Below are 25,779 nucleotides of genomic sequence, written 5' to 3' on the forward strand. Positions count from 1 at the left end.
CCGTTTCCCACAGAAAAGACAGAAGAGCTCTGAGCACAGGCTCAGCCCCAGACTCTTACCTGGGTCTACCCAGCCTCCCCTTCTGACTCCCATAGGTACCACCCTCAGAATCCCCCTCCCAGGCCTCCATCAGTTCAGGCTGCTTCCCCGAGAAGACAGCAGCTCACCGGTGGGAAATACGCACCCAGTTCTCACCAGGTGGCCCCTTGCCCGCCACCTTCTCTCTCCGTCTCTGTCAGTCCTCTGGGGTCTCTCCTCTAGCACGTCACCTGGCAGGCTGGCACAATCTCACCGAGTCTCCAGGTCACACCGTCTCCTGTATGAACGCCATCACCACATCTACCAGGGATAAAGGTCTTCCCACCTCTTTGGGGGCACAGCCCTGGTGCTGAGGGGTTGGCCTTCACAGCCTCCTAGTGCCTCGAGAGGCTGTGATCCTCCTTCCTCCATGCGTGTGTCACTTTGAGGGGCAGGTGGAGGAGACAGAGAAATGACTGGGAGTGTGGAGACCTGAGGTGACTTGAAGCCAATCCGTCTCTGGTAATGTCTCCGTTTTTAAAAAGCAGGGGGTTGTTCTAATCTCTAAGGCACTTAGTAGCTCTCACATCGTGCGGCTGTGAAGTTTAGGGCTCCGTTGGGACAATGCATGATGGTTCTTGTGAGCCGAAATGCCACCGACTGTCGGCTGTGTAGCCAAAGGGTAGGGGGCAGGACTGCCAGCGCTTGTGGCCCACTCCATGGCTCCCCCTCGTAGAACAGAACAGACCCTCAGTTCTTCTGCTATTTCGAGACGTCCCTCACCCCAAGCCCAAGGTGAACTGGCTGCTGACATCTGCAGCACCGACCCAAGGCGCCTGTCTGGCACCCAGGCGAGCGACCCCTTTCTTCCAGGACCTGGCAGCCTCAAGTCCATCATCCCCCATGGCACCAGCCAGCCAGCCAGCCCTGCCTCCTGCCCCTTTGTCGCTCAAGAGCCCGGAAAGGCTTGGAGGGTTAAGCCGGGAAGCCTTGAGAAGTCAGAGCCGGCTGGGCCCTATAGCCTGAGAATACGTGGTGGCAGCCAGAGGGCACGGCCGGGCGTCGGCAGTGTGTTTGCGGGGGCCAGGGACCTCTTTCTAGCTTCCTCTGCAAGAGCCCGACCATCTCTCCACCCAGGCTGCTCCTGGACCCCTCCGGGTCTGGGCGCCCCTGCCCGGGGCCGGCTGGGGACTCTCCCGGGCCCCCCGCTCAGCTGGGCCCGCGTCGCCGGGGACTTTGGAGCCGAGGAGGAAGCGCGGAGGGGCGGGGAGGTGGGGGTGTGTCGGGAGGCGGCGGTGGCTGGGTTTTATAATCCGCAGGGCGGTCGCGGCACGGGAGAAGGGGCAGCGCCGCACCGCGCGCACCGCGCTATGGGGGCCGCGTCCGGCCAGCGGGGACAGGGGCCGCCGTCGCCTCTCTTGCTGCGGTGGTGGCTGTGGCGGCGGCTGCTGCTGCTGCTGCAGCTGCTACTGCTGTCACCCACCGCGGCGCTCGACCCTGAATTGCAGCCAGGCAACTTTCCCGCGGATGAGGCAGGAGCGCAGCTCTTCGTGGAGAGCTACAGTTCGAGTGCCGAGCAGGTGATGTTCCAGAACATGGCAGCCAGCTGGGCATACTACACCAACATCACCGAGGAGAATGAGCGGCTCCAGGTGGGCGCCCGGGGCCCGGGCGGGGGCGGGGCACGGCAGGGCGCAGCGGCCAATCACAGGCCTGCAGTCAGGCGCCCGGGGCGGGCAGCAGGCACCAGGGGGCCCCCAGCCTCAGCCCTGAGCAGTGAGGTCCCTAGTAGTGGGTCCCCTGCCACCGGCCAGACACTCCCACCCTCCCTGCGCATCAGACAGGCGGTGATGCTCCTGTACGGGTTGGGCACGTGATCCATGCCAACACAGGAATGGAATGGAATGAAGCTGGCTCCTCCAAGGCCAAATCCTCTCAGCGCGCAGGCGTCCAGGGCTGGGGCAGCCGTGGTCGGGGCAGCAGTGGTCGGCATATAGGGTGCCCTGCTCGGCTCCTTGCTCTCTGGCCGCTGCCCAGCCTCCTGTTGAGGTTCCTTTCCTGGCCTTCCACTCACTGCCCCCTTATTCTGGCCCCAATTTTCTCCTTCATTGTTCCCGTGAGTCAGATTCCCAGAGTTCCCAACCAGAGGGCTCAGGAGGAGGGGTGTGCCTCTGCAAGCACATCTCCCGGACAGAATCTCTGCAGGACCAAGGGGTCTGGAAGCCCTTCACTTTCCTAGCTCTCAGTACTTGGAGCCTCTCCTACATGGCCTCTGTCTGAGCTGGACCACTCTTTCCACCCACCCTCCTGGTGACCACAGGAGGAAACAGAACTCATCAAGCAGGAGTTTACAGAGGTCTGGGGCAAGAAGGCCAAGGAGCTGTATGACCCCATCTGGCAGAACTTCACTGACTCAAAGCTGCGAAGGGCCATTGAAACTATACGCACCCTAGGACCTGCCAACCTGCCCTTGGCCGGGCGGCAGCAGGTAGGCCTGAGGGTGGAAACTTGAGTGCCCCAAGTGCCCTATTGTGGTGGTTGGGAAAGCAGCCTGGAAGACAGGAAGGGCTGTAAGGAATCTGGAGGGAAACAGACAGCTGCTAGGAACACAGGTTTTCCCTCTAGATGTGTGATGTGACAGTTACTTTATTTTATGAAGTAGAAAGTCAAATTCATGAGCTGGAATGTAGTTGAATTACCAGACTAGCATGTGTGAGACTTTAATACCCAAAATTACATTACACATGCAAAGAGAGATGTTTCTCTCTCTGTCTCTCTCTATCTCTCTCTGTCTCTGTCTCTCTCTCTGTCTCTCTCTCTGTCTCTCTGTCTCTCTCTCTCTGTCTCTCTCTGTCTCTCTCTCTCACACACACACACACACACAAAGTCACCAGTAAATTTCTCTCTAGACAGACTTGGTATATGGGCTTCATTAGAAAGGTTGGGAAGACAGACCACCCCAAGGCTGGAGAATAGCAGGAATTCACCCTCACTGTGGGCTGGTACCAAGCTGGTGTTTGTCTCAGATCCCTGGCTCTCTGGTCAGTTGCACTTGCAAAGGCTGCCTCCACAATTGCAGTGGCAATTGGAGGAGCCGAGGGTTGCTGAGTGACCTTGTCTGAGTCACATCCCCTCTCCAGGCCACTTTTTCCTCCCAGCCAAGGGAGGTGGGTGGGCAGATTAACTCCAGGGGCCAAAGTTTGCTTACTAATAGTTCCTCAACTCCAAATTGGCAGTACAACTCCCTGCTAAACAACATGAGCAGAATCTACTCCACCAGCAAGGTCTGCTTCCCCAACAAGACTGCCACCTGCTGGTCCCTGGACCCAGGTACGGGCCCATCCCATCTCTGCTGGGGTTTCCTAGTCCTTCTGGGTCATCTACAGGATGCTGTTTGTCGGTAAATCAAAGGCGCTGGTTCCCCGTTGGGGATGGAATGTGCAGATGCACCCATACTCCTGCCAGACTTACTTCACGAACCTTCTAGCTCCACCCCTCCACCACTAAGCTACCTCTCCTTTTAATGGGTCCCCTCACTTTCTCCAAAAGCCTCTCACAAAGCGTTGGGTCCCTGGGGGTTTCACCACAAGGTCAGCCACTCTATGCAACGAGCCATGGAGGGTCCACCTGTTCCAACTTCTAAATGTCCTTTCTGTGTCCACTACCTTAGACACTTCCCTGGGTGCAGGGTCCTGCCGGGTGCTTTCTTTGTATAGCCCCACCCCAGCAAGCCCAAAGGCTGTCCTTGGTCTGGGGATACTGTGGTATAGAAGAAGCTGGTGGGAATGGTCAAGACCAGTGTGCACCTCTGGTGACGCCTGTTAGGACTGACTCACAGATGTTTCCTCACTCACCCTGCTCACCTGTCTCAGAGCTCAACACCATTATGGCTTCCTCACGAAGTTATGCCAAGCTGCTGTTCGCCTGGGAGAGCTGGCATGATGTTGTGGGCATCCCACTGAAACCCCTCTATGAAGACTTCACCATCCTCAGCAACGAAGCCTACAAAGGAGACGGTGAGCTTGGATCTTCTTCCACTCCGTGGACAGCAAGCCTTTCTTTCCTAGCTTATAAGACGCTCTTGTCTGCTGTCCCCAGAGCCTCAAGTCCCTGAGCCAGACAAAGCAGCCAGTATGGTGGCTCCAGGGCTGACCCAGGGGGTCTCAGAGCTAGTGGGAATGGCATGAAATCTATAGCCAAAGTACCTTGCTGTCCTGTCCTTCTTACTGCTGTTCCTGGTGCCATTTGTGGCAGTGCTCCCAGCCCTAAGACTCTGCAGCTTTGTGCTCAGGGACCTATTTTGCTAGAGGCTAGAGTAGCATCTACTTAGAAATTATAGACCTTGATATGGTGAGCCAGGCCTGTAATCCCAGTACTTGAAAGGCTGAAGTAGGAGGGTGAGGAGTTTGAAGCCAGCCTGGGCTATAGATGCCTAAAAGATGGGAGGGTGTCACACACAACTGTAATCCCAGAACTCAAGAGACTGGGGCAGGAGGATCTTGAGTTCAGTCAAGGCCAATTTGAGCATCGATCTTAAGCCAATGCTTGGAGTCAGGACGATAGCAGAGTTAAAACTAGGATGTGGAGGACCAAAGCCCTGGGCCTGACCTGCTCTCTCCCACTCTGTTAGGCTTCTCGGACACGGGAGCTTACTGGCGCTCCTTGTATGACTCCCCCTCCTTTGTGGAGACTCTGGAGCACATCTACCATCAACTAGAGCCCCTCTACCTGAACCTCCATGCCTACGTCCGCCGCGCACTGCATCGACGCTATGGGGACAAATATGTCAACCTCAGGGGGCCTATTCCTGCTCATCTGCTGGGTAAGGACCTGGACCTCGCTGCCTAGGGGGACTTGGGGTGCAGGAGGATGCCCAGCAGAGGGAAGATGGTCCGTCCTCATGAAGCCTCCAATGTGTGGAATGTCATGACCTTTGTTTCCTTATGCAGAAGCCCCTGTGGCTCAATGTCCCCAGCAGCCTTTGTGGGGACACCAAGGCTTAGGGGAGGTCAGGAACTTAGAGCCGACAGAGAACTAGAATGGGGTGGAGCTAGGGGGTCAAGCCAATGGCATTGGCTGCGGGTTCAGGGAAGAGGCAGCCTACTTGTAGATCACATCCGAGGACACAAGCCTGGAGGCCTGGAAACTTGTGGCCCCTTGGCAAAGGATCCTGGTTTATTCAGATAAGACACCACTAACCAGTAACCAGTCCTGTGGAGCCTAGAGACAGTCAGGAGAGCTGTCCTATGGTCCCATGGTACAGGTGCTGGCACCCACCCAGGGTAACATATATGGGGAATTGGCATGGCTGGGCAGGAGCCCAGGTTGTCCCATTCGCTTCTTCCATTTAGGAGACATGTGGGCCCAGAGCTGGGACAACATGTATGACATGGTGGTGCCTTTCCCCGATAAACCCAACCTCGATGTCACCAGTACAATGGTGGAGAAGGTAAGCTCTGGAGTCAGGCTTCAGGTAAGGCAACGAGATGGGGAGAAGGGTAGGAAGGGTCATGTGATAGGCGTGACCCCTCCCCTTTTCTACAACAGTCAACAGCGACCTTGGGTCTCAGCCTGTGGCAGAGTGATCTGCCGTGGTCAGTAGTGCCCTACCTCTGGGAAGTGAGGCCACTGAGCCTCGGGTATCTTTCCTGGGCCAGAAGCTATCCTGGGTGGAGATCACTAAGCCCTGCCCTCAAGGCAGGTCCCAGGGGCTCCCACGTGGCTGGCCCCCCGACCTGTTTCCCTACCTCCTGCCCAGGGCTGGAATGCTACACACATGTTCCGGGTAGCAGAGGAATTCTTCACCTCGCTGGGGCTCTCACCAATGCCTCCTGAGTTCTGGGCAGAGTCGATGCTGGAGAAGCCAAGTGATGGGCGGGAGGTGGTGTGCCATGCCTCAGCCTGGGACTTCTACAACAGAAAGGACTTCAGGTCTAGACCTGGGAAGAGGAGTGTGTGTGTGTGTGTGTGTGTGTGTGTGTGTGTGTGTGTGTGTGGTGGGGGGCTCCAAGGAGGAGGCCGCTGTGACTCAGACCTGCCTCTGTACTGGAGGACTGTTCTACTCCAGGGCTGTAGGGCACATCATCCCATTAGCTCACCATCCCTGAAGCTTGGAGAAGCAATCAGCTGGGTACCCTGGAATGGAGGAGGGCCTGAGTGGTGGTAGGCCAGGCTAGGGCCAAAGGGTTGCTAGTGTCTAAGTACTCCTCACCCCAGGACAGAGTCCTCCTGAACCCTGTGTTCCTCCAGTCCCGGCCTCCCCAGTGCTCTGGCCCCGGCCCTCTCCTTCACCTTCGTCCTCATCCTGCCCATGCCCCAGGATCAAGCAGTGCACACGGGTCACGATGGAGCAGCTGTCCACGGTGCACCACGAGATGGGCCACGTGCAGTACTACCTACAGTACAAGAACCTGACTCTCCCCCTGCGCAGAGGTGCCAACCCCGGCTTCCATGAGGCCATCGGGGACGTGCTGGCACTGTCTGTCTCCACTCCTACACATCTGCACAAGATCGGCTTGCTGGACCATGATGCCAATGACATGGGTATGGGCTGGGGACAGGAGAGGATCCAGCCCGAGCCATTCAAATTTTCTACCATAGCAGATCTCTACTGTCCCCCCACACCACCTTGTCATTTTTAACTTGAGGCCCCCAGATACACCCTGAACTTGGCACTCACCCCGAGTCCGTGTCCACGTAGAGCTAAGGACTGGGGGCTCACCTCTGTCTGTCCAGCCTCCCCTCCTTGCTGGGTGGCCCTCCCCTCCCCCAGGTCCACTCTACCCTAGCCAATCTCTTTCCTTCCCCTTCCTTCCCTGTCTTCTTGTTTCTGGACAGAAAGTGACATCAATTACTTGCTCAAGATGGCCCTAGAGAAAATTGCTTTCTTGCCCTTCGGCTACTTGGTGGACCAGTGGCGCTGGGGGGTCTTCAGTGGACATATCTCACCCTCCCGCTACAATTTTGACTGGTGGTATCTTAGGTGAGAAGAGAGATAGGAAAAGCCTAACCCAGGGGACCCCCCAGCCTCCACCGGTCTTGTCCCCTCCTTTTTAACAATGTCTGCCCCCACCCACCCACTGCCTCCTCCCTTCCTGCTGAGACCTTACCTCCAGGAAGTTTCCCCATCTTCCAGGATGTAGAAGGGATGCTGCGGGGTGGGGTGGAGGTGGGGGTGGGGTGAAGAGGTGGGCTACGATGGAATCAGTACCTCTTCTGCAAATCTCAAGCAGCCTGTGCGTCCCTAGAGCCTTAAGATTTTACACATCCCCTTCTAGAACCAAGTATCAGGGGATCTGCCCTCCAGTTGTCCGGAACGAAACCCATTTTGATGCCGGAGCCAAGTTTCATATCCCAAATGTGGCACCGTATATCAGGTACCAGGGCTGGGTGTTCCTCCCCGCTCCGTCATCCCTCAGGTCCAAGGGCTGAGAATTAGAATCACCCTTTCTCCTGGGCTACGCTCAGTTTTTTTTTCCCCCTTCTTCCTACTGCTAGCCCTTAGTCCGGCTGTCGCCCTGCCAAACACAGGACAGAGCCTGAACGAGGGGCTTCTGTCTCGCTCTCCACAGTCCCCCTAGCACCTGCTCTGTCCCTACAGGTATTTTGTGAGCTTCATTCTACAGTTCCAGTTCCATCAAGCCCTGTGCAAGGAGGCAGGCCACCAGGGCCCACTACACCAGTGTGACATCTACCAGTCTACCCAGGCTGGGGCCAAGCTCGGGTATGTGGCAGAAAGGGAAAAAAAGCCTGAGGCTGAGGGGAGGCTGGCGAACAGTATTTCTGCAGGTAGCTGACTGTTCTGGTTGGGACAGCACAAAGCTGTACCGCTCTGGAGTAACTCTTTCCTCCCCTCCCCCAGCTCTCTCCCTCCCTCTTCCCCCTTTCTCTTCTTTATATCAAATATTTATTGAGCTGGCCTTCAGCTGCCATGGGGCCAGGCGAATGTCCCCTACCACTCTCACAGAGACCCTGGCCCTAGAGTTCTCTTACTACTGGAGGACAGATGGTCAGCAGCACTGTTGCGGACCCCAGCCTGGGTTCCCCACACCTATAGTGCTCGCTCTCCTTGGCAGGCAGGTGCTGCGGGCTGGCGGCTCCAGGCCCTGGCAGGAGGTACTGAAGGATATGGTGGGCTCAGATGCCCTGGATGCCCAGGCACTGCTGGAGTACTTCCAACCGGTCAGTCGGTGGCTGCAGGAGCAGAATCAGCGGAATGGCGAAGTCCTAGGCTGGCCAGAGTATCAGTGGCGCCCACCGTTACCTGACCACTATCCAGAGAACATTGGTAAAGCCCTAAGTGAGGGTGGGCGGGGGGACCAAGAGGAGTCCTGGCCCCTGGGCCCAAACCTCAGGTTCCTGGTCAGCTCCTTCCAGCTGAGCCCTGGTATCCTATGCCGCAATGCCAGCCCACCCCTGGGCTCATCACCAGGGCCCTACAGCAAAGATGGGCATGTCTTTCTCCCAGCGTCCTAGAGATGCTGTGCCCAAGCCCGAGGGCCCCTGGGGTCAGTCTTGCTGGCACATTGCTCTATGAGGTCACACTGCGGACTCAGCCCTTATTGGCCAGTGGTGGGGCCTGCAGGGCTCTGCTCTCCCGCGGCCATGGGCCAAGGTTGGGCTACTCCAGGACTGCCCAGCTTCCTCTTTCTGCTGCTCTGCTACGGGAACCCCCTGCTGGTCCTCAGTCAGGTGGCCACTGACCACGTGACAGCCAGCCAGGAGATAACAAACCAGCCGACAACCCGAAGCCAGACAGCAACTCTCCAGACAACCATCCAGACAACCCAGAACCCAAGTGGGACTCTTGGAAAAGGGCAGGGCCACGAGGGGTCAAGCAGCCCGGGGACAACAAGAGGGGACTCCAGTGAAACCACACTTTGTGGCAAGGAAGGCAAGGCCTGTCTATTTTCCTCCTCACCTCCTACAGACCTAGTGACTGATGAAGAGGAGGCTAACAGGTTCGTGGAGGAGTATGACCGGACAGCCCAGGTGTTGTGGAACGAGTATGCAGAAGCCAACTGGCACTATAACACCAACATTACCCTAGAGGCCAGCAAGATCCTGGTAGGAACCACTTCACCAACTCCAACATGTAGCATGTGCACAGACACAGCCACACTCCCAGAACACACACACACACACACAGAGAGAGAGAGAGAGAGAGAGAGAGAGAGAGAGAGAGAGAGAGCACCAAGCTGCCAAAATTGGTGAAAAGTCTGAACAGAATGTTTAAAACACTCTATTTAGGATTTAGTGGCTTTGGGTCCCCACCTGAGCAAATTTCTCTAGTCTGATACCATTCTCAGTCACCATTCCCAGAGACTGAAATCCGTTGTACATAAATAAGCAATGGCAGCAGCATCCCTCTTTAAAAGATTGACAGCCCGTTTGTCAGCACTGTGAGGGATCATTCCCCTGCACCCTGTTCCTTCCTCTATGAGTGTACATTATAGCACAGGAAGCCAGTTCTGGCCATGTGCTCTAACCCTAACTCATAGGGTGCTAATGTTACTTGAAGACCCACTGGGTGCTGCCCATGGGTCCTTAGCACCTCAACTTCTCTTCCTGCGTACATCCTTTGGCAGTTATACAAAGTGATATTCTTCCTACTTCAAAGATGCAACCCCTGAATGCTTGGGGGGGTGGAGTGGGGTGTCTCCTATCTAATAGCACCCTGCCTTCATCCTAATGACATTATGGGATGGCTGGTCTCCCTTTCCCTACTCTATCAGGATATATATTGCTAGCCTGCAGCTATCTGTTGAGGAACATATGCTTTACCCAGGACATTAGCAGGTGACCCAGGCGGAAGAGGAGGGCGTTTGTATGGGCAAAGGGATCGGCCTAATCAAACCACACTCCTCAACACTACCTTTATGGAACCTCCTACACAGAGGCCATGCCAAATCTCCTGAGCCTGTGACACCACCCCCCTTGTGCCCTCAGCTTCAGAAAAATAAGAAGGTGGCCAACTACACCCTGAAATATGGCACCTTGGCCAAGAAGTTTGATGTGAACAACTTCCAGAACTCTACCACCAAGCGAATCATAAGGAAGGTTCAGAACATGGACCGGGCAGTGTTGCCCTCCAAGGAGCTGGAAGAGGTGTGTGGCCGTGGGGAGCAGGGAGTGGAGACTGCTGGGAAGTGAACCAGATCATGGGTCTGCCCCCATTGCTACTTTCTTGACGTGGGCCATGTCCACACATCTCCAGAATTCCCATGACTGCAGCATTTTGGGGCACATGCTCCCTTGAGTCCCATCCATGGCACCTGAGGCCAGAGCAAAATGGGGGGGGTTATTTCACTACTCTTTCTCCCCCCTTGCAGTACAACCAGATCCTGCTGGACATGGAGACGACTTACAGCATAGCCGAAGTTTGCTACTCGAATGGAACTTGTCTGCCGTTGGAGCCTGGTGAGAGTACTCCTGAGAGAGAGAGAGAGAGGTGGGGGGCTGATGGGAGGGAGGAGGATGCTGTCAAGGGAGGGAGGAGATGGGCTTCCCTAACTCACTTCCTCCAGTGGGATCCTGCACCTCATCAACATCTCCCTAATTCTCTGCCCCTCTGGGGCATCCCCCCTGCCCATAACTCCCCAACTCTCCTTCCTTTCTGCGTGCCCCTCAGAACAGGAGAATCTCAAACATGTGTTTCAAAGGCTCAGGCCCCAAAAAGGAGAGCTACAGACCCCTGCTGATAGCATTCCCACGCCATCCCTTCCTCCACGGCACCTTTCCTCCAGACAGCCATGACCGGCTCATAACCACCTCTCACTGCTTATTTCTCTTCAGGCTGTCTCCTTAGGAAAGGCTCACTCTGACCCCTCCCCCAGGACCCACACACAGATCTCTTTCCAGGGTTGGTGAGCTAGAGTCATAAGCATTCTCTGTGAGGAGTCGTTACCAGAAGTTGTTTCTTCCTGCCTCCAGCCTAGCTCCCATGTCAGAACAATGACAAATACAAGGGGAAATGGAAAATAAACAGGAGCAAGAAACAGTTCCAGGGCAGGGTCTGGCCCATAGGTAGTGGGTGTGGGCACGCACGCAAAGAGGGAACATGTGCGTGCTTCTGTGAATGTGTGTGTGCGTGCAAGCACAATTGGGGTACGTGTGCATGTCTGGGTGTATATTTCTAAATATGGATATCAAAAAAAAAAAAAAAAACGTGTAGCATTTGGCATCCCTACACCATCCAGGCCTTTAATCCAGGACTAGGCCATCTGGTCATAGACATGGTAATTAAAATAAAAAAAAAAAACCATGAAGACCAATGACTTTCATCATCAGAAGACAGACACAGAATTTTCAAAACAAATTTTTTCAAAGAAAACTAATTAAATTTACCTTTTCTGTGACAAGTGTATATGACACAGAATGTTCCAGAATAGAGCCCAAGTTCAACAGTAAGAATTTAAGATGCTCCAAGGCTCCTTTATCTAGGCCAAGGGCAGAGCAGGAGGAGAAGCCTCTGTTCCAAGACTGATGCCTGCAGTTTTGTGTGACCCTCACCCTGGCCCGAGAGGTGGATGTCAGCTTTGTATTCTTACTGGGGTGTCTCACACAGAGTAGCTTCACAAGACCTAAAGCCAGGGTCTGTCCACCTTGCTAGGGGCAGCTCACATAGTTCTTGTACTCGCACAATCCTTACAGCTATTGTTTTATTCCTTTGAGTCCAGTGACGATTTGCAAAGGATGTTGGGGACAGACATTTCCAAGTCCCTGGGAAGGCCAGGGTTACTCCCTTGTTTGTAGATATGGAAAGAGACCTGCCCAAGGTAACTCTCAAGGTATCCCATGAGAGGGATAGAACTTGAATTCGGGCCTGTGAAACTTCCCAAACCCTTTCTCCCAGGGAAGGGGAATTCATGGGAGAGCATTTTGGTTTTGCTCCAGCCTGGCCACCTCCTGCGTGGGTACACAAGCATGTCATTAAGCTGCTTATAAGAAAGGAACAAGTTAAATCCCTTTCAGAGTTATCAACCCCCTGCAAGTGTCTTGAGGTCGTGGTGTGTGTGTGTGTGTGTGTGTGTGTGTGTGTGTGTGTGTGTGTGTGTGTGCAGCACCTTATGAGCTCCTGGTGGCCCCTGGCTCCCTAGCTCTCTCCCCTCTCACTGGACTTACTGCCTACACTGTCACTTCCACGTGATCTTACCAGCTTTACTCCAACTCTGAAATTCCATGAGCAAGTTCCACATATCAACAGATGAGAGGTGAGCCGAGACTCAAGCCCTCCGACCCCTCCCTTCCAGATCTGACAAATGTGATGGCCACGTCCCGGAAATACGAAGAGCTGCTGTGGGTGTGGAAGGGCTGGCGAGACAAAGTGGGGAGAGCCATCCTCCCCCTTTTCCCAAAGTACGTCGAGCTCTCCAACAAGATCGCCCACCTCAATGGTGAGTTCCCAGGGCCGGCACCACTGGCTGGCTGTTCCCCAGTCCCCTCAAGCTCCTCACAGAGGTCCTCCGACAGGAAGGGGCAGGAAGGGCGCTAGAGGTGCCGGGTGTATTGAGTGAATGATTGCTGTTGGGAAAAGCTTGGCTGTGTCTCCTGTGCAGGCTACGCTGATGGAGGGGACTCGTGGAGATCATTATATGAGTCTAAAAACTTGGAGCAAGACCTGGAACAACTCTACCAGGAGCTGCAGCCACTCTACCTGAACCTGCATGCCTACGTGCGCCGTGCCCTGCACCGCCACTATGGGTCCCAGCACATCAACCTGGACGGCCCCATTCCCGCCCACCTGCTGGGTAAGGACGCTGCTCCAACTTCAAGGACAATAGTAAGGGACAGGATAGTGCTGGCCACAGGGCAGAGAGCAGGCCAGAAGAGTGACGGGACTTGAAGCCTCGAGGGAGCATGGCCAAGGCTGGAGTGGAATGGGGTTGGAGGAACTTCCTGCTCATGCTTAGTGACTCCATGTTTTTATGCTTTTCTTCTGTGGTACTAAGGATTGAACTCAGGGCCTTGTATGTGGCAGGCAAGTGCTCTCCCCCTGAGCCACACTCCTCAGCTCTTCTGGTGCCATGTTTGCCACAGAGTCATGTTATACAAGCATTTCACCTTCTTTTAAGGGTTAGACCACATTACCCATCATGCCTTGAGACAGCCAGATCCGGGAGTCTGGATGTGGGGTCTGAGGAAATTCCCTATGAGCCTTGAAAGATGTGAGATTTTGACAGATGCCAAGTCAGGGATGGGGTTGCAGGGAGAGAGGACACAGGGTCTAGGTCAAGGTATGACAGCAAAGAGGAGCCCTGGGAGCTCAGATCCACTTCAACTTTGGGGCCCTTATTCTTCCAAGGCTTTAAATATTCAAATAGTCTTCCGTGCATGAAGGGGGGAGAGGAAGACAGAAGAGGTGGAAAGGACTGGGGGAAAGTAGAGGGCACCAGTTTCCCGTCCCCACTGGGCCATCACTTTCCTGGTGGTGTTGTGATCAACGAAGCCAGACAGAGCACATTTAGAGGTCATTTGGGAGACGCCCTCCCAGAAGGTGGTCCTGCTATGGGCCTGATCCTCATGCAGCTGGAGCATCGCTGCAGTCCAAGATCTATCTCGTCCTCCTCCATTCCTCATTGGGACAGTCCAAAGACTAAGTAGACATGAGCTCAGTGACCAAGAACAGGGGGTCCAGGAGGGAAGCAGCGTGCTCCAGATGGCCAGGGATCCAGATTGGGGCTTAGCATTTCATCTCCAGTGATCAAAGAAGAGTGAATTCTTTAGGTATCCACCCCACCCCCACCCCAACACTCCTGTTCTTTTCTCATCCTTCTGCCACTCTGACTCCTTCTGGAGCTTTCGGCCTCAGATACCAAAGACTCCTGATGCTACATGGAGTTTTGAACCTTCTAGTCATTCTGAATGCCCCTCCTCTCTCCAGTCCTGGAGAACTGGGCTCTTAAATGACCCTCAACTCTGGGACATTAGCCTCTCCCAAAGGAGGTGGTTGGTTCCTGTCAGAGTAACTAGTGACTTCCATGTCAACTGCAGAGAACACAGAAGAGACACTGTAAAGGTGTGTGTGACCTGATGACATTTAAATCCAGCCTAGTCTCTTAGGAGTTTGAGCCCTGTTTGGATTACTTAACTCTTTCCAGACTCAAGTTCCTCTGCTACGCAGTGCCAGGGAGCAAGCAGGATTACAAGTTGCTCCGTGTGCTTGGGGTGGCACTTAGGAAGTGGTGGTCATGTGGGTGTCAATGCTCCAGGGACTGTGGGTCTCCTGTGGATTCCATCACTGCTCATGGGCAGTGATGACTCTGTTGATTCCTAATGACCAGCAGGGTTTGTACCTGTAACCCATATTGGAAATGACCTTGTGGGCTGGGCACGTAGGTAGGAGGCAACGCACATCAAATGCCCAGCGCAGTTTGCAAACAGTTGATGTTCCAGAGATGCCACCTTGATTGACAGGACTGGGATTGGCCCACCTCTCCCTATAGGATTTCTCTGAGCCTAAAAAGTTATGTGTTTCCTCTCTGCCACCTTTTCCCCCATTTGCCTCCAGGGAACATGTGGGCGCAGACCTGGTCCAACATCTATGACTTGGTGGCACCCTTCCCTTCAGCCCCCAACCTGGATGCCACGGAGGCCATGATAAAGCAGGTCAGTGAAGCCAAGGCCATCCTCCATGGGCCTTCTGAGGGAACAAGGAAGGGCAGGCCCCAGAGGGGAGGGCCGAAACCCTCTCCCTCCAGTGTGGCTCTCTCACAGCCTCTCGCCTGCCATGATTGTGTCTGTCAATCAGAGACCTCAGTTTGCAAAGAACTCTCTCTGCTTCCAGGGATGGACGCCCAGAAGGATATTTAAGGAAGCTGATGATTTTTTTACCTCTCTGGGGCTGCTACCTGTGTCCGCCGAGTTCTGGAACAAGTCAATGTTGGAGAAGCCAACTGATGGGCGGGAGGTGGTGTGCCATGCCTCAGCCTGGGACTTCTACAATGGCAAAGACTTCAGGTGTGTCTGGTTAGAACTGGGATCCATATCCTGAGCTACAGGGACAAGGGTATGAGCCAAGTGAAGGCTCTGTGGCTGTCCCCTCAACTGGAGTGAGCAAGACAAATGGGGACAGTTTGGGATAAAGTGGAGGACTGAGAGTCCAGGAGGTGGGTTTGGTCCTAGTCATGAGAACCAGGTGGGGAAATTCCACCTGAGAAATGAAAGCCAGAAGTGCTGGCCAGCTGTCAGTGGTCAGTGGGGCGCTGAAGGTTGCAGGCCTGACATAAGCTATGTCCAACGCACAGCCTCTTTTGCACGTTGCTGGCCCTTCCCATGGGTGCACCACTGTGACGTAGGAAGACCCCACTCTCACTGCTAACAGACAAGGCACTGTCTTCATCAAGTTGGGGCTACTTACCTACAGCTGTCTAACAGACTGCTCCAAAAATCTAGTGACACAAAATGACCAGTTGATCCTCAAGGTTCCATAAGCAGCAGTTCAGACAGTGCATGGTGAGAGTGTCCTTACACCACAATGACAGACATCTCAGTCAGAGTATTTCCGAACTTTAATTGGTCCAGCAAGATGTCTCAGCAAGTAAAGGTACTTGCCACCAAGTCTGATGACATGAGTCTGAGCCTCCAAATCCACACGGTAGAGAGAGAGAATGGACTTTCAAAAAACATTGTCCTCCAATGACCACAGGCACACCATGGCAGGTGCACATATGAATATATAAACTCTTAAAATTTTAATTAATTAATTGGCATAGGAGAGTGACTCTCAGGGCTTTGTACTTTCTAGGAATGCTCTATGTCACTGAGTTACCCCCCTAGGCACAGCTGGGCTAATTTCAATGGCTCATCTGGAGCCATTTATCCAGAACCTCATTTTGGCTGTTGGCTGGAGTTCCTCAGTTTTTTCCCACGTGTAGTGTCAAGGGTGGTATGTTCAAGGTGGCCTTTCACACTGAGTAGCTGGTTAGGATGATTAGGGCAGCTTGCGGTTGGTCAGGTATCTTTTTGTTACAAGCTGGCTTGGGTTCCTTCCTATTTCGACAGTCCCTGGCTGGCAGACCTATTAAGCCAGGTTTCTCAACGGCTGAATTGAAAACTGGCACTGAGTCCTGTCTACTGTGGATTCCTTCTACCTCAGCCATCCTCTTTTAGACAGGGTCTCACTATATAACTTAGGCTGACCTTGAACTTGTGATCCTCCTGCTACCTCGGGCTACCAAGTGTGAGGATCACAGGCATCTTCAACCCTACCTATCTGCCATATTCTATTGAAAAATCCCAAGGACAACCAAGATTCAAAGGAAGAGAGAAATGACTGTGTCCGGGAAGGGGTGGAGATGCTGTCCCCAGCTGATGAAGCACCCGTACAAGAGGCATAGACACAAACCCAGGAAACACGAGTTGGGGTTCATGGTGGGGCTTTGGGGAAACACTGCCTGGCCTTGGCCCTTCAAAGGCATGAGAGCTTGGAGCTGTAAGGCCCAGGTAGATTGACAAGTGGCTCAGGGATCATAGATGAGAGAATTCCTATGGGAATCCTTTTTTGTGATGAGTCAGAGAAGGTAGGCAGAGCCCATCCTCAGTGGGTCAAGGATGTTAGGCCCTCCCCCCCCTGCCTGAGAAAGAAACAGGAGGTAAACCTGCACTGAAAGACTGTTTAGATCCCGGGAGAAAGTTCCTGTCATTGGAACTGGCTTGTAGAAAAGGTTAAAGGCCACACAAAGAGGCAGAACCTTCTGGCTTAGACGGCTCTGCAGCTGTCGTTCAGTCCAGGCCATTCTTCAAGTGAATCTATTGACTGGTTTTGGATTAAATGAGATGCAGCGTAGCCCAGCCCATGTGTTCCCCAGGAAGCCCCAATCCTGGAAGAAAGAGACAAGTACGTGGGAAGCACTGGACACACTTTCTACAAAGTACAGATGGAGCGTCTCTGCCTTTAGACCAAGTCAGAAAGCCATAGTAGTGTGGATTGGAGTAACTCAGGAAAGTTAGGGGCAGAGGGATGGCTGCAATGATCTTTAGAGACTTCTGGCCCCCAGGCTACCTCTTGATTTCTCCTTCCCATCATGCCATGTTCCTTGCATCCCTGGGGAGAAGGTCTGCTTCGTGTGACGCATGCACCATGGTCCCTTTGCCCCTTTGTCATTCTGACATGAGTTCTCCCCACCCCCTGTTCCTAGGATCAAGCAGTGTACCTCTGTGAACATGGAGGAGTTGGTGATTGCCCACCATGAAATGGGCCACATCCAATATTTCATGCAGTACAAAGACTTGCCTGTGGCCTTTCGGGAGGGTGCCAACCCTGGCTTTCATGAGGCTATTGGAGATGTGCTGGCTCTGTCAGTGTCTACCCCGAAACATCTCTACAGCCTCAACCTGCTCAGTAGTGAGGGCAGCGGCTATGGTGAGAGGGTAGAGATGCTGGTGGGTGGGTTGCGGACCCAGAAGGGGTAACATACTTGGGAGGTGGGGGGGAGAGGTGCCCCCGGGCAAAGATCTGAGATAGACCGTTAGAAAGGCAAGAGGCCCCAGCAGGATGAACCTGACAAGGTAACACACAGGTCATCCCAAGAGGCACGTTTTAGGGACGGAGAAATTGAACACCTTGCTCCCCTCCCCTCCCCGGGCCTGAGCTGCTAGCCCCCCCCCCACAAGAGGCCAGCATGGCCCTGAGACTGCACGCTCTTCTTGGCAGAGCATGACATCAACTTCCTAATGAAGATGGCCCTCGACAAGATCGCCTTTATCCCCTTCAGCTACCTCATCGACCAGTGGCGCTGGAGGGTCTTTGACGGAAGCATCACCAAGGAGAACTACAACCAAGAGTGGTGGAGCCTCAGGTTCTAGAACACTCCGGTGGGGGTGTGGATGGGAGTGGCTTTCGGAGAGTGTCTGCACGTGCTGCTGTGTCTGCAGATGAGCCAGTGAAGTGTATGTGTGTGTGCGCGCACGCATGCACAAGCCATATTGCCCCCGCCCAGGTGGTTGTACACAGGAACACAGCATGCATTCTGCAGCAGCAGGAACACAGCATGCATTCTGCAGCAGCAGGAACACAGCATGCATTCTGCAGCAGCAGAGGGCATTCTGGTGCAGGGACAATTGTTCACTTAAAAAAATGCCAGCCCTCTCCCAACGTGGTTCTCCCCAAAATCACCCTCTAACATATCTTCCCCGTTTGACAGACTGAAGTATCAGGGTCTCTGCCCTCCAGTGCCCAGATCTCAAGGTGACTTTGACCCAGGGTCCAAGTTCCACGTTCCTGCAAATGTGCCGTACATCAGGTAAGAGCCAATGGAGCAGGGTGCACCGTGAAGGGGGCACTGTCCACTCAATGCTCGAGCTCCCCATCAGAGCAGCAGGGGCTGGCTCAGGACACACGGTGCCTGGGTCCACTCACCCACTAGCAAAGCCCTTTCTTTAAGTATTCCTCGGACGGCATGAGAGCTTACACCAACCAAACCGTTAAAAACCAGAAGCCTCACCAGAAGATTGGCTAATGGTTACAAGGCCTAGTCTGGGTAGGATTCTTGTTTGAAAACAGGTTTTACCCTGTAGCCCAAGCTGGCCTGGAGCCAACTGTGTAATTCAGGCTGGCCTTAAACTCACAGCCATCCTCCTGTCTTGCCGCCACACCTACCACTGACATCAACAGTGTCACGTGTGGCTGTATACTGACTTGGGTTCTGTGGATTGATTAGTTTTGAAACGTGATCCCTTTGTGGGCCCCTTTGCTGCAGCTGAACAAACTGCCTGGAACATCTGCTGAGTTGTACCTGAAATAAGTCTGAAGCCCAGGGCAGGAGGCCAGCTTATGGAGGAGGCAAGGTGGTTGGAGACAAGTTAGTTGCCAGGTTTGGGGTCAGAGCTTATGTCCTTGAACAACAGCCTCTGTCTCTATGGGTATCCGTTTTCTCGCCTTGATCTCAACAGGGATGGTCACAAGGGCTAACAACTTAGGCACTTGTCTACAGAGAGCATGCTGGGGACCTGGTAGCTGTGGTCCTCCATTGTGAATTACTCTCTTAAGGGGACTGCATCAGCACTGGCCTGTGCATCGTGTGGCCATAGCATAAGATAGGCAAGGAAGCTCCTTTTCTTCCTTATGTTCTTATGGGGAGCTTACTCAGGGGTGTGGGATCCACAGAGCTCCTAAGAAGTTGTGATGGGTAGACCCCAGGACAGAGTTCCTGGTACCCAGGCTACCCGGGAGCCAAGGCGCAGAGGACAAAGAAGGCCTCTCAGGAAGGCTAAGCTTCTGATAGCTCTTGCCTCTAGGAATCTCTGGAAGCTGGGGGGAGGCAGGCCCTGACACCAGGACTAAAGTCCAGCACATGGTAGGATGGACAGAATCTGGGACAAAAGACATCTGTCACTCTACTCAGACACACTCTGAGGCTGCAGAGGGCCAAGGAGCAAGAAGAGTTGTTGCTAGGTCCCGTCAGGCTTGACCTAGAGAGTGCCCTAGTGAGAGAACCTTTTGGGGGAGGCTCCCAGTGGGGCCACCACCACCTGCTGGATCTCCTTCTGAGGTCCCAGCACTCACTCTTGCCTTGAGATGGACCCCGTGACAGGGTCCCCGCTTAGCACAGTTATCCAGGCAGGGATAATTGAACAAGGGGGACTTGACTCTCTAGAAAAACCCATCTCACATTCTGGCCAGCAGCCTGAGCCTGGGCACTCTGAGGAAGTGCCAGGGGAACAAGTGGCATATGGCTTATGCCCAGGACCCAAAGGCAGAGCCTGAACCACTACTCACAGTGTTTAAAAACTGGAATTGGTGTGGTTGCCCAGACCTTAACTGGGATATTCCTACCAGGAAATCCCTGCGGCTTCAGATAAGACGGTGCCCAATGCCTTCCCTACCCAGAAGGCCCTGCCAGACCCACAGGTTCCGCCCAGCAACCCCTGGCCTCTGCTCCAGGCATGGAAACTCCACAGCCTGCAACAGCTTCATAGGCTCTCTCATTAACCTCCGCCTGGGCCTGTCCTTTGGATCCCCTTGGAGCAGGAATGTAGGCAGCCGGAGGGTGGGAAGCATCCACACAGGCACATCTGGGAAGAGCTCCGATGACCCCAAAGGCTGGAATGACATCCTGACTGCATCCTGCCCTGCTCGGTCCCCTGTGACTGTCAGAAGGCCGGGTCTCCCCGGCACCCACACCCCGCTGCGCCTCTCCTCCGCTCTGGGCACTTTACCCACACCGTGAGCCGTTTCCTCTCTCCACTCCAGGTACTTCATCAGCTTCATCATCCAGTTCCAGTTCCACGAGGCGCTGTGCCGTGCCGCTGGGCACACAGGTCCCCTGCACAAGTGTGACATCTACCAATCCAAAGAAGCAGGAAAGCTCCTGGCGTGAGTGTCCTTGAACCCTCTTTGGCCCTGAGAAACCACTGATCTATTTTGGGAGCATTTTCTGTTTGGTTTCTTGGGCAGAGAACAGCCAAGAAGAACCTGTTCTGCCCTTGACATTGTCACCTTCAGGAGGAAACTGGAGTCCCTGGGCCCTGAGGCCTCCCCTCTCCATCCCAGCCTCAGCCCTACTCAGGCTCTCCCAATCCTAGAGGACCCTTTATGCTGGGAAACGGGGTATGGGAAAAGAATGCCAGACTGGGCAAGAGGATCCATGTGGTTTCTAGTCAGGTTTCCTTTCTCTGCTTCTTCCCCCAGGGATACCATGAAGCTGGGCCACAGTAAGCCATGGCCAGAAGCCATGAAGCTGATCACGGGCCAGCCTAATATGTCAGCCTCCGCCATGATGAACTACTTCAAGCCACTGACAGAATGGCTCATCACTGAGAACAGGAGACATGGAGAGACCCTGGGCTGGCCACAATACAACTGGACACCAGAAACGGGTACTACCACCCACCCCACCTCCAGCCCCAAGCACAGCTCCCAGAGATCACACAGGGCTGAACCCCATTCCTAGTTCAGACAGCCTCCAGTCTGACCTCAGAGCAAGGACAGGGACACCAGAACACAAGGTCCCGGCCTTCCCGTCGTCCTGCCCACCGCCCTGTCTCCTTGCTTCCTCGCTCAGCTCGTTCAGAAGGCCCCTTTCCCGAGTCTGGCCGCGTCAACTTCCTGGGCATGTACCTGGAGCCACAGCAGGCCCGTGTGGGCCAGTGGGTGCTGCTCTTCCTGGGCGCCACCCTGCTTGTGGCCACCTTGGGTCTCACCCATCGGCTCTTCAGCATCCGCCAACACCACAGCCTCCGCCGACCCCACCGTGGCCCCCAGTTTGGGTCCGAGGTGGAGCTCAGACACTCCTGAGGTGACCCTGCTGGCAAGGCCGGCAGCGGAGTGTCCCACGAGAAACTGGATGGGGGACATGGTGTGTGGGTGGAACACACTGTAGCTGGGCCTTCCTCCTCCTGCCCTGTCCCCACCCACTCTCTGCCCCCCAGTCCCAGCCCCCCCCCCATTCTCTAGATCCCCAGCTTCTAACATGGAATTCCCCATCCAGTCTCTGTGAATACAATTAAAGGTCTTCCCCAACACCCGAGTCTGTGTCTCTTGTGGGGAAAGTCAGGGACAAGACGGGCCGCTTGCCTTCTCCTGACAGTCCAGCAGCACCCTTTACCAATTGCCTCTTCTCAGTCTCTCTCAAAGCAGGAACCCAAATAACCCTAAGTGCTGTGGCCCCCATCCCCTACGACCTTCCCCACCAGCCCCTTCCTAACAGCCTGGGTGAGGTGGCCTAGCTAGGTCCTGCCACAGCAAGCAGGTAGCATCGGGGTGGGGTGGGGCGTCCCAAGAAGAAGCAGAAAAGACGCAGATGCCCTGGGCTGCTTCCTGCTTTGCATGTGGATGGGTATGGAGGGACTACCCTGTTCCCACGCATCCTGTTCCACGGGGACCCCTGTGTGGGTGTCTCAGGAGGAAGGTCCTGGATGCCCCTCTGCTACAGGATGAAGGCCCTGGAACATGCAGAAACCTCACCGTCACTAAGATTCCCGCCACACCAGCTCTGCTGTCCACTTTGTGAGTGGCCAGCCTGGGTTCCCCGATGGAGCCACACCACACAGGCACTGCCCAGGAGAAGGAGCAATAACCAGAGCAATAACCAGTGACCACACAAGTGTGTTGACTGCTGTAGGCCACCTGCTCGTCCCAGAATGCATGCCCTCACCCTAAGCCATCTTTTGGAAGGCCTACTTAGATTTTGAGGGGTGTTGTTTTGAGGAACTTTTTAAAAATAGTTTTTCTCTACATGTTTACGTAGGAAATTTGGAAAACTCTGAATAAAAGCCCATAATAACAACATCAAGAAATTTAAACACTGTTGACACTTTGGTGTGCATGGTCCCAGCCTTTTCCCTGCTCAATACACAACGTAAATAGGATACCAGTGTATTATTGTATATACCCCTCCTTTAACATAAAATGCATCTACTTTTCAAGTTTTTAATTACCAAGCCTAGCTCTTGACCAAATGGAAATTGGTCAGATTTCTGGGACAGAATCTTGCCTTCCAGCCTGGTCCCACCTCTGTTAGGAGCCTCAGCCCAAACTGTCTCTAGGCTTTGCTGATATTTTCACCCCCACAGGGTTCACAGCCCCAATTTCCGACCCCCAATATCCTTAGCCTGGTTTTTACTGCTCAGTCTCTAGCGTGTGTGTGTGTGTGTGTGTGTGTGTGTAGGCCTCTCCTGTGCAGGATATGGAGTTGAGGAATTTTGGATTTGCAAGGAGGGTGGACGTTTACGATTCAGCAAGACAATGAACTCATAAACACAGCCTCTAGATTGTTCCGGTCCGTACACCACAGACTTTAATTCCCCTCCCCGCCCTCTTCCCGACCTGTGTTTTGTCATTTGTTTGCCAGAAGAAGGTCATTGTCACGTAACCTCCTTTCCTATTTTTATAAACTACAGAGGTTGGTGCTGCCTTTCAGGGCTGTGGGCAACGTGAGGTCACCAGACTGAGGGCAAAGAATTTCACCATGTGGTTACCCTGGCAAAGTCTAATCTCCTGGACACGTGTGTGCACGCAAGTGTGCGCACTCACACGCTCAAGCACCCAGTGTAGGGCTCAGGAGACAACTTACAGGAGTCTGTTCTCTCCTTCGGAAGGAATCTGTGGGCGGAACTCCCGGTTGTCAGGCTGGCGCAACAAGAGCTTTGCCCACCATGCCCTCTTGCCTGAGCCCATCTTATCTTGTTTTTGTTGCATGGAGGGCGGGGCATGTGCACATGCAGATACCATGGAGCACTCGTGGAGGTCAGAGAACACCTGGCAGAAGCTGGTTCTTTCCTTCTACTGTGTGGGACCTGGAGACCAGCTTGTCAGCTTGGCACCTTTACCGAGTCCGTTCATCAGCCCTCCACTTTAGTTTTTGAGACAAAGTTTCTCACTGAACCAGGAGCTTACCAATTCCACTAACCTACTGGCCAGGAAGCCCGAGAGCGCCTGCTGTCGCTGCTCCTGCCAGACTGGACATGCAATGCCGCGCCCAGCCTTTATAGGGGATCTGGGGATTTGAACTCAGGTCCTTAGGCTCACACAGCAAGCGCTTTCCCAACTGAGTCATCATCATAGTCCCTCCCTCACACTTTTTGAAACATTATAGTTGTTTTGGACTTTTTGTGTCTTGAGACAGGAGTCTTGCTATGTAATCCAGACTGACCTCAGATGCTCAGTTTTCCTGCCTCAGCCTCCTGAGTCCTGGGGTGATATGCATCTGCCAACATTCTCAAACATTACACATGTTCAGACTCCTATTTATGTTTACTTGGGTGAGTGAGGAGCGGTGGAGTCCACCTGAAAGTTGGCAGAGAAAGAGGAGGTAGTGATCCTCCTGCCTCAGCATCCCAAGCACCGAATTACAGGTATGAACTACCACACCAGGCCACCTGGCCAGCACATATTTTTCATGACTCATCCATGAGTTTATTTTAAATTGCATTTATTTATTGGGGTTGCTTACCACAGCACACTGGGGGAGATCTGAGGACAACTTCAAGGTCTTTCCTTGATGGGATCTGCTCCACTTCACTGTCTCTGTCATTGTCTGGAACCCGAGCATTTGGATTGGAGTCCAACTTCCATTATTTGCTGCTGTGTGTCTGTGAGCAAGGTCCATAGCCCCTCTACTTGTCTCCATCTGAAAATGGGGTTTGTTACAAGGACTGTGACGGTAAAAGTCCCCTCACAGTGTCCAGTACCTGCAAAGTTCTCTGTGGGGCTGGCTACTGTAGCCACAATTGACCTTAGATTTTCTCTTCTGAGAAGATTCACTTCCGAGTCATCTATGCGAGCTGTAGAGGTAGCTCAGGCCATAGTGTGCCTGCCTAGCATTCACAAAGCTCTGGATGTAACCCCCAGCACCACATAAACCAGGATTGGCAGCACAGGGGAGAGGAGGGGGTTCAAGAGGTCAAAGCCATCCTCAGCTAGGGAAGTCCAAGGCCAGACCGGGCTCCAAGAGACCCTTCCTGTAAAGGGGTCGTGGCTGGGAGGAAAGAAGGAAGGAAAAAGAAATCAAGCCTTCTGGCTTCTGAGTTTATGAAAGATGTCACATCTATACTGTAGGTGGTGACTGGCTGCTGGACCCAGGTGCCAGTGTTGCAGCTTTGTGGCAGAGGCACTGTTGTGACCTCCCCAACATTGCCAGGAGCTCCAGCAGCTACTCACTTGTCCATTGTATCCTTTGACTACTGTCTGGAGTCCCTTTTCTCCTTTTCTAGCTCAGCTCTGCATTTTGCATTTGCTGGGCATGGTGATACATGCTTTGGCTTCCTGAATTCCCTCAGTTAAGGCAGAAACACTTTTAGTTCAAGACCAGCCTTAGGCTACAGAGCAAGACCCCGTCTCAACAATGCAAAAATGTATGCTTCTTTTAGACAGGGGTGTTGCCATTTACCATCATGCCCGGTGCCCCAAATCCTGTCTTAATGTCTCTATGCCTGAAGCAAGAAGGGCTTAAGCAGCCCAACCCTCTTTCCTCAGATTTTAAATGTTTTGACAACAATGACTAATCTTTGGGGGTGGAGTTATGTGGTCAGTGTCAGTGACCACGGTGTCAGCACATGTAAAAGGGGTGGGGGTCCTGGGCCGAGGGTAAAGGAGACACATGGTGTAAGGAGTCTGCAGGCACAGGGATGTGAGTCCAAGAAAGAACCCTAAAGTGCAATGGATTGGGCTGCTCTCCCCAAGTCTATGCATCAGTGTACTTGGGAGTCACCAAGAGCTACCAGGGAACAGGGTCCCATGGTTGGTTTGGAAACCAGTCTCAGGTATTCATGGGTATGGACCCTGAATGGAGGGGACCAGCCACACTTCACACCCCACAGAGTCCTGATGGCTTCTACTAAAGCAGATATCAGGGGAAGAGAAAGGAGCCCTGGGGTTGATCACTTGTCTCCTGAGAGAAAAAGGCCAAAAATATAGGTCTAAGAGGCCAAATTAGAAGAACCTGGGAAACAACTAGGTTTTCAGTCTAAAGACCCAAAAATGTAACATCCATACATCCATCCACCATGTATCCATCTATCCATCCAACAACTCTCCCCATCCAACATCCCACTTACACAAGTGACCCCAGCCTATGAAGAGGGATGTCTCATCAGTCCCTAGCCAAAGCCCAGGGCTCCTCCAACCCAGGGAAAAGTCACCAAATAGAATAAGTTCTGGCTTAAAAGTCAAATTCTCCTCTGAGATCTGCCGCTAGTGAGCCACGTACACCAAGTCACATGACTTGACTCTTCTGGGCCTCAAATGGTCCTCATCTGCATAATGGGGGCAGTTGCACAAGAAGCTGGGTGGGCAGTCTTTCTATTCTAACATTCCATGGTAGA

At 53.7% G+C, this 25,779-nt stretch overlaps 1 protein-coding gene and 1 long non-coding RNA gene across 3 annotated transcripts; one reads left to right on the forward strand and one right to left on the reverse strand.

Annotated features, from left to right (window-relative positions):
- Positions 1-1,388: 1,388 nt before the first annotated feature.
- Positions 1,389-21,480, forward strand: Ace (angiotensin I converting enzyme). Of its 2 annotated transcripts, XM_006970518.4 has the most exons (25): positions 1,389-1,670; positions 2,339-2,506; positions 3,255-3,348; positions 3,891-4,034; positions 4,649-4,840; positions 5,370-5,467; positions 5,777-5,949; positions 6,338-6,561; positions 6,856-7,000; positions 7,296-7,394; positions 7,619-7,741; positions 8,094-8,305; positions 8,948-9,084; positions 9,967-10,125; positions 10,350-10,437; positions 12,270-12,413; positions 12,576-12,767; positions 14,528-14,625; positions 14,804-14,976; positions 17,157-17,380; positions 17,672-17,816; positions 18,162-18,260; positions 20,210-20,332; positions 20,648-20,835; positions 21,021-21,480. In XM_006970518.4, the coding sequence occupies exons 1-25, from the start codon at positions 1,389-1,391 to the stop codon at positions 21,251-21,253; spliced, it is 3,957 nt and encodes a 1,318-aa protein (XP_006970580.1). In that variant the 3' UTR covers positions 21,254-21,480. The 2 variants fall into 2 exon arrangements, with proteins under 2 accessions (XP_006970580.1, XP_042138912.1); XM_042282978.2 differs by lacking the exons at positions 1,389-1,670; positions 2,339-2,506; positions 3,255-3,348; ... (7 more) ...; positions 7,619-7,741; positions 8,094-8,305 and adding an exon at positions 8,581-8,815.
- Positions 21,481-23,871: 2,391 nt separating this feature from the next.
- Positions 23,872-25,749, reverse strand: LOC121831668 (uncharacterized). Its single transcript, XR_006075178.1, has 2 exons — positions 25,513-25,749; positions 23,872-24,086 (listed from the first exon to the last, which is right to left on the reverse strand). It is a non-coding gene; the product is annotated as an uncharacterized LOC121831668 (long non-coding RNA).
- Positions 25,750-25,779: the final 30 nt, after the last annotated feature.

This window comes from Peromyscus maniculatus, chromosome 8 (assembly GCF_049852395.1).
Source record: "Peromyscus maniculatus bairdii isolate BWxNUB_F1_BW_parent chromosome 8, HU_Pman_BW_mat_3.1, whole genome shotgun sequence".
Classification (NCBI taxonomy): domain Eukaryota; kingdom Metazoa; phylum Chordata; class Mammalia; order Rodentia; family Cricetidae; genus Peromyscus; species Peromyscus maniculatus.

What these genes read in the sequence shown, in the direction of transcription:
- Ace (XM_006970518.4), top strand. Translation starts at nt 1,389, where the DNA reads ATGGGGGCCGCGTCCGGCCAGCGGGGACAGGGGCCGCCGTCGCCTCTC. An exon ending in GCAAATGTGCCGTACATCAG is followed by an intron (nt 18,261 to 20,209) that starts GTAAGAGCCAAT and finishes TCTCCACTCCAG; the next exon opens with GTACTTCATCAGCTTCATCA. An exon ending in CAACTGGACACCAGAAACGG is followed by an intron (nt 20,836 to 21,020) that starts GTACTACCACCC and finishes TTCCTCGCTCAG; the next exon opens with CTCGTTCAGAAGGCCCCTTT.